Source organism: Zasmidium cellare (genome assembly GCF_010093935.1).
Source record: "Zasmidium cellare ATCC 36951 unplaced genomic scaffold M409scaffold_117, whole genome shotgun sequence".
Taxonomy (NCBI): Eukaryota; Fungi; Ascomycota; class Dothideomycetes; order Mycosphaerellales; family Mycosphaerellaceae; genus Zasmidium; species Zasmidium cellare.
In genome coordinates this window covers 1-7,472 of record NW_022987061.1, presented here as the reverse complement: position 1 = coordinate 7,472, position 7,472 = coordinate 1, and the positions used below count along the sequence as shown (strand labels likewise).

Genomic DNA, 7,472 nt, shown 5'->3' with positions numbered 1-7,472 from the left:
CCGGGTCATTAAGGTATCCGCGCGCGAGCAATGGACCCTCAATGAGAAGCTCTCCCGGCGCGCCAATGGGACAAAGGCGGTTATAGTCCCCAGGGCCAACCACCCAAAAGCCCCCCGCTAACGGCTTCCCAATATTAAGGGCCGCTGATGCACTCGGGACTTTATTGGCAGTTGTCCAAATTGAACTCTCAGCGGGACCGTAAGCGTTTCTTACAATGGTGTGCCCTATCCACCGGTCGACAACGTTCGGTTGAACAGCTTCTCCAGTCAAGATTAGTGTTCGGATTGTTGAGAGCTCGTCTGGCTGGACTAGCGCTGCCACGGTCGATGTTAAGGTAGCTATAGTAATGCCAGCTTCCAGTAGAAAGGGCGTGAGTCGATTGAGTCGATCGTTTTCGGAGGGAACACAGACACACGCGCCAAAGGACAGACTTGTTATAGTCTCAGCGATGGCCACGTCGAAGGTATAGGCTGCAAATTGCGACAATCGGTCCCTAGGCTGTATGCCCAGCTCAGATCCGTGTGCAAGTATGCTGGTTGCTAGGGCACGGTGCTCAAGCACCACGCCCTTAGGCTTACCGGTACTGCCGGAGGTGTAGATGACCCAGGCCGTATGTTCTGGTCGCACAGACGTGCATAGCTCCGCGGACGAGTAAGACGAGATTGCTGGGCCGTCTTCAAAGAACATGTCCACGGCGACTAGTGAAAGATCATTGGACAGCGCTGCTAGCCGCTCCTTATGGGCACGATTGACTAGAACAATCGACGCCGCTGTGTCCTGAACAAGATCTCTGATGCGCGCTGCTGGGTGCTGGACTCCAAGAGGGACTACAGCGCCACCTGCGCGAAGAATGGCCAGCATTGCCACTACTGCCCACTTGGACTTGTCCATACACAGACCGACTTTTACCTCTGGGCCGACTCCGTTCCTGGTAAGGTAATGAGCTAGTTGACGGCTGGCGTCATCCAGCTCGCCGTATGTCATCTCTCCGTCCCACGAACTAATGGCCAGCGACGCGGGCTGAGCAGTCATCTGCTCTTGCACCAACTCGTGTACGCAGCGTTCTGTAGATTGCGGCATAGTCGAATTCCACTCACGTAACGCCTGCTTGTCCGAATTTCCGAGACTTGGAAAGTCCGCGATACTTTTACCTGTTTCCTGTAATAAGAAAGTTAGTGCGTCCTTGAATCCTGTTAGCTGTGCCTCTGCCACTGGCCAGGCAACTCTCGAAGCCCAATACTCCAGGCTCAGGTCAATCCGTTCCTCGGTGTACCTTAAGTTGGCCGCTAAGTCAAACTAGCGTCTCGTCAGAATACTATACAGCTGGTGAAGAAGAGTCTCGTACGTCTGTAGCACTTGTCATCCGCTCAATACTCATAGCAGTCCCCTCCGTAAATATGCCGTGGTCCATGACTTGTCTCTCAATCGAGAGAAGTGTATTTCCAAGCTTCTTTAACGATCGTGTACTTGATATAGGCAGATCCGCCAGAGAGATGTTCTGAAATGGCAAGCCATTTTGGAAGTCTCGCTTTGCCATATGTAGCGCGTCTTCCAACGTAGTCTCCGGGCGCAGGGTTAAGCAGCACGGAAACGTGTTTACAAGGGGTCCCACGATTGCTTCAGCGCCCTTTATGGCGCTGCTGCGCCCGGAGACGATGTACGAGAACGTAATGGTGTCAGAAAGAATAATTCGTCGAATAGCCAGCGCCCAGGCTACGTGAAATAGGTTTGCTGGAGTAATTGAGAGTTGACCACAAACCGCGCGGAGCTTTCCCTCCGGCAGCGTTATTGAACAACGAGCCATTTCCAGGTCACGCAGACGAGGATGACTTGTCGCGAGAGGCAAATGTGATTCGGTAGCATCGTTCAAGTATGACGTCCAATAACCAGCACCATCGGATCCCTCCAATGAACTCAGCGAATCCTGTTGACTAACTGCAAACACCGCGTAGGGAGGCGGCGTTTGTTTTGAGAAATAGCCGGCTGCCGAATAGCTAGCTCGAAGGTCATGCAGCAGAATTTTGGCCGAGTGCCCGTCAACGAGAGCATGCGAGATTTCCACCTCAAGTTGAAGCTCTTCAGCACTGATCTCGTAGACACTAAGGCGATGCGGAACGTCAAATTTGCGGGTAGTGAGTGGTTTGGCGGTACTGCCCGTGCTGGGAGCAGAGCCGGTCAAGATGCGCGGACGCACAGCTGTGTCCTTAAGAACGATCTGGTCAAATTTACCCGGTCGATCATTACTCTCCACAAACGTCGTTCTGAGTATTGCATGACGTTGGACAGTGTTCTCCCACGCCCTGGCAATTTCTTTTGCTCTGGGTCGGCTTTGCTGCTTGGCAGAGGTCGACGATAGCCTAATAGAGACACGACTGATATAGGACGCAGGATTGATTGCTTGGCTGATCAAGAAACCTTCTTGCACCGGTGAGCAAGGTGCGATAGCCTCAACATCATGTAGGCTTAATCCGAGGGTTTGTAACCCCATGTCCAGATCGTCCAAAGCAGACTCCCGCCAGTTGACAAGAGGGAACTCGCGGTCGTTCGCCAGTTCCCATTCTTGAGCTCTATCCCCTCTTCTGATCGAGTCTGGGGGACTATGTCCATTTGTAAGATGTCCATTTGCAAGATGTCCATTTGCAAGATGTCCGTTCGTAAGATGTCCATTCGTAAGACTAGCTCCTGCACCGTTTGCTTCGATACTCTTTCCATCAATCTCTTTAGCAAGGTCGTTCAGGCTCTCCGCTGTTAAGACCTCTGCCATTTCGAGGTGAATGCCTGCTTCGCGACATTTGACGATAAAGTCGATCGCCAGGATGGAATCACCACCTTGGACGATGAAGGATTTGTCCCAGTCTAGCGACCCGAGGGCGATGTCGAGAAGATCGGCGGCGATCTTTCCGAGTGCGAGCCTCGATGACTCGAGAGGCGCTTCGCCATTAATGTGGTTGTCCATTTTTAGAGAGAAAGTTGGTCTTCTCGGTCACGATCTTGGCGGTGGATTGAGTGAACGCGACGCGCCGGTCGTCCAGGATTGTTGCAGTCGAGTGCAGAGTCAAATGCCAGTGCACAAGCTTAGCTCGCGAGTCTTCCGTCGGCTGTGTACCTGTCTGCGGAGCTGGACTGACCTCGACCTCATATGCCGGAGCAGGATCGACATGCAATTGACAATGATTACGAACCAGTCTGCAGGGGCCAGAAATGATAACTCGATGATTCCAAATATCGCCATTAATCATTAACTTGCAATTATTCATTGAGGCTGAGTACCGAAATGGACTAGCAACGTAAGCTGTGGGCTTTATGGTGGCGTCCCATCATTACCTGTAATACCTCTCATATTGACATTCTTCGATATGACGGTGTGGCTCGCAGCGCTTAATATTGCACAGATCTAGTCCATAAACGAGTCACTGCTTCTCAGTTTGACCAGCAGCTAAGACTTGAGCCACCACTTGGAGGAGCAACCTATTCTGTACATCGCTAACTCCACCTTATTGATGTGAAAACGGTGAAAGTCAACCTTTGCTATTGACCACAAGCTTCTTCAATGCATCAAACAGAGCACGCGACGTGGTGGAGTGAATGTAATCATGTTAGAGATTGTGTAGTTCACATTCGGACGAGCGCGGATCTTTGCGCGGAGGCATTCACAAATTGACGTCATGCTCTTTGTAATCAATATCATCCGCTGCATCAAACATCCCCAGCATTCGTAGGCATACTGCGTTGAGCAGTGGGCTATATACGATTCAGTCGTTGCTTCTACAACAACTTTGACACACAAGCGCTGTAGGGAGTATTTGCGACAAGCACTTTCAAACGTGGTGACGATGTCCAATACTTAACAGTGGTACCGGAAACCAATGCGCCAGGGCGGAGAAATCGACATCATTGGCGCCGGGCGTTAGCTCAAGATTTGGGGGCGCATTCGCAGCCGCCATAATCGAGCATCTATCGAGACGAAACTGTATTGAGGAAAGTCGCATTGAGAGGCTGCAATGTTACGGCCCCTGAATTTTCAGGTGGTGGCTTTCCTGCCAAGTTTCGCCTCGACTGCCTTTCTCCAACAGGGAAGCCAATTCCAGCCTGCTGGAGAGACGTCGCCGCCGCTGGTCGCCGCCGCTGGTCGCCGTCGCAATCCAGCTTGGGCGGGCTTGGTAGAACAAAGTGGGGCGGATGGGCTTTCTCGGTCCGGTGCGCCCGTCAGCTCCATCAGCGTGATTGGCCAGTCTAGCGCGCACGGATCATGTTTCCGGTCCCATGATCCGTGCACTGCCTCGTAGGGTCTCTGCTTGGCCCCCTTGTGTCTTTGCCCACAAACTTCCCGGAGCTCGCCCAACGCTTTGGCTGGCGCCTGGTGCCTCGAATCTGAACGAGATGCGCACACACATCGGAGCTACTACCTGCTCTGAAGAGACTCGACTTCAGTACGGCTACGCGGTTGACCCGCCGACTATCCGTGCGTCTTTCGCTGCAGACAGGCGTGTCTTCGTAATGGTAATAAGTCCAGCGACCATAGGCTTCCTTTGATTGTAAGTCACACAACGGGCTTCCAATCGACCCCGTGCCGTAGTAGTGGATGACGAGGAAATGAGCAAAGGTCTCATATAGCAATCCCATCGCTCAACGGCGAGCAGCCTGTAGACGCTTTCCAACAGCAGGGTGGCGAATACCTTAAAGGAGCTGACTTTTCCCACACTTCACTAATAAGAGTAAGTCTGCCCTCATCGTGTCACGTTCAGCCCAAATTTGGATAAGTGGGCGCTGCCCGACTCTAAGGTCTTGTGAGAGTACAACATTCCGTGAGAGTAGTGCCTTGCCAATGATGGCGCTCACGGTAGCACCAGCTATCGCCCCGCGTATAGCTCTCGTGTTCCAGGCAAAGACAGTTAAGGCGCTCCAGTGGTAGAATACAAGATGTCTATAGACAAGCTTATCGTTCGGTTCGTTGCTAAGTGGACCTTTTGCAATATGGGCGCTCTTCTTTCTTCATGTCGAAGACAAGAGGAAAAGGCCAAATAACGACCATTTGCGCTACGTACGCACGAATCAGCCTCGTAGCACCAGTTTCTACCGCTGATAAATCCTTGAAACAGATTCGCCCAAGATTTTGCCATTATAGATTAAGAAGTTTCTTGGCCTTAATTGGAACGTTGCTAACTATCTTGTAGCTCCTTGCTTAGTGCGTTGCGTCGATCATCAGCTCGCACTGCGCTACTTTCGCTATCGTAGGTATACTAGTAATAGTATATTAGGTCCAATCTATGTACCTACTAACATCTTATTAGCTACGTTGACTAGGCCTAGAGCTTAAAGCTTCTGTATTTTAGGTGGATGGGATCTATACAACGTCAGCCAAGACAATATACTGCCGCTTCCTAGACACTATTTAGATGTGTCTTCCAGCAACTCACTAGAATCTGCTCAGTGTTGTTCTCGACCATCTGAGCTCAGTACTAGCAAATCTTATTATCTCGGGTCGCTATCGGAACAAGCCGCGGGGGCATTAGATTGTCCTTGTATAGTGTAGTCTAGTTAGGCACCTCTACTAAAGTCCTAATCTCGAAAGAGACGGGGCTGAAAACGTCTCTAGGTGCTATGGAACGAATTAACGACTCTTTTGAAAAGTACTCCTTCGGATATCTCGTCTAGTAGAAGTTTAGCTCTAGCTATGTGGAGGCCTGGTGAAGGCGAGATCGAGTTTCGCGATATTTCGCTTAGATACAGTTAAGTCTCTAGCATGGAAGCCTATACTAAGGACGGAAGAACAGCTAAGATGTCGTTCTAGTAGAACAATAGTCTTACGCGCCACGTTATATCTAATCTGTCACTCAACACTAAACAGGCTAGAAGATCGAGGTCTGCAGACGCATAGGCAGGTAAGTTATCGAAACTCGCTGCTGGCATATGCTTAGCTCGAGGTATCGACTATACGATCCCAGTGGAAAGCCCACTTGGTTCCATTATCCTTGGCCTTGTCCATGTGCAGTAGGGATCTGTGATTTCCAATGGCACGGATTATCTCCCTCCTAGAACCCCACCTACTATGTGCAATTTTGATGCTCCGTGCCACTATGCGGGCGAATCTAAGTCAAAATGTAAGAGAGGCTCCCACTAACGCAAAAACAGTGAAGCTCCAACCAAAAGTACGGGATATACGACAAGTGCTCCGAGCGAGACGGGCTTAACGTTAATAGGCCTAGGGCAGTACCCGACTTATGACCATTGTCACTACGTACAGGTATTGGAGAACTCTCCCACTGGGTGCGGCTCTGATCCTGGCGCAACTACTACAGATCCTATTAGCAGTGCTCAGCTACGACATAGAGACACAGTGCGACGTTGACGGTACTCTTTGCGACCTTTTGCGAAGTCTGTGCACGGCATGGAGCAATCAAAAGCAAAGGGTCGGAGCTCTCAAGTACAGATTCTAGAGATTGTCGATAGACTATGGTAATTCTTCGTTTCAGGTTTAGATACCGTCTCTTGGAGCTGCAGAAATCGGTACCCGCACTAGCAAGAGTAATTGGGCGTTGGTAGATGGCAAGTAGCGGCGAAGGGATGTACAGATGTTGGCATCTGGTGTCAATTGTCAGAGTACGTGTCAATGCAGATCAGTATAGTGCGCATGGGCTCGGAGGTAGTATCATGCCGCCAAGAAGAATTCGAAGCGTGCCTCAAATCTGGCTACAGGGGTTTATACCAGATTCTCTAAGCTAATTCGAGGAAACTCAATCAAATGCCAGGTCTGTTGGGTCAGCAAAGGGCGTTGTGGAAGCATGCTGACGTCACGTCAGTTGCGGAATAGCACTTGCTGTTGCCTAGCTATATGCTTTGTGTCCAAGACATGGCCACGCACGCAATGAGGCTGTACATTCGTACAAGCCAAAGTAGCGGACCGAGAACTTAGATAGATATATACGCTCATCCGAACACTAGATGGAGGCATCAACCTGGCCCATCCAACCTAGCGACCTCAACTCCACAACGCTCATATAATTCAGGTTTTTAGCCCTGCCTTTCTCGTGCCGGGCACATGTGAGAACCTTCTGTCTACTCCACAGACGTACCCGGCGTGCCCATGGGTACCTCCCACCATCGATCGACGGCATCCGCTTGCTAATATGGGGAAAATGATAATCAATTGATGAAAGGCATGGTTGCACATCCATCGCACAAAAAGCGGTCAGCTAGCCCAGCTCTAGTAGACTAACTACACTATCACCGAAGAGCAGTTATTTTACCGCGCTAAGCTCTATACTCTCGAAGACGAGAAAATAACGAGTCTATCAAAAGAATTTGGGAAAGAACAAGGAATACCCTATGTCGGATAACAGACAGTTCAAGACCATCGGCAAACGCCCTTAATTTCGAGTGCCATTTTCAGGCAGTGAAGATGGACGAAGCTTTTACGGCACATCTCCATCCATCTCCATCCATCTTCATCCATCTTCATCCATCTTCATCC

General features: G+C 50.5%; 1 protein-coding gene across 1 annotated transcript; it reads right to left on the bottom strand.

The window, feature by feature from the left end:
• Positions 1–4: 4 nt before the first annotated feature.
• Positions 5–2,957, bottom strand: M409DRAFT_38332 (uncharacterized protein; the record flags this gene model as incomplete). Its single annotated transcript, XM_033810906.1, has 3 exons — positions 5–1,297; positions 1,347–2,560; positions 2,705–2,957. Coding segments are annotated over 3 exons (2,760 nt in total), but the record flags the coding sequence as incomplete, so codon positions are not given.
• Between the last annotated feature and the right edge of the window lie 4,515 nt (positions 2,958–7,472).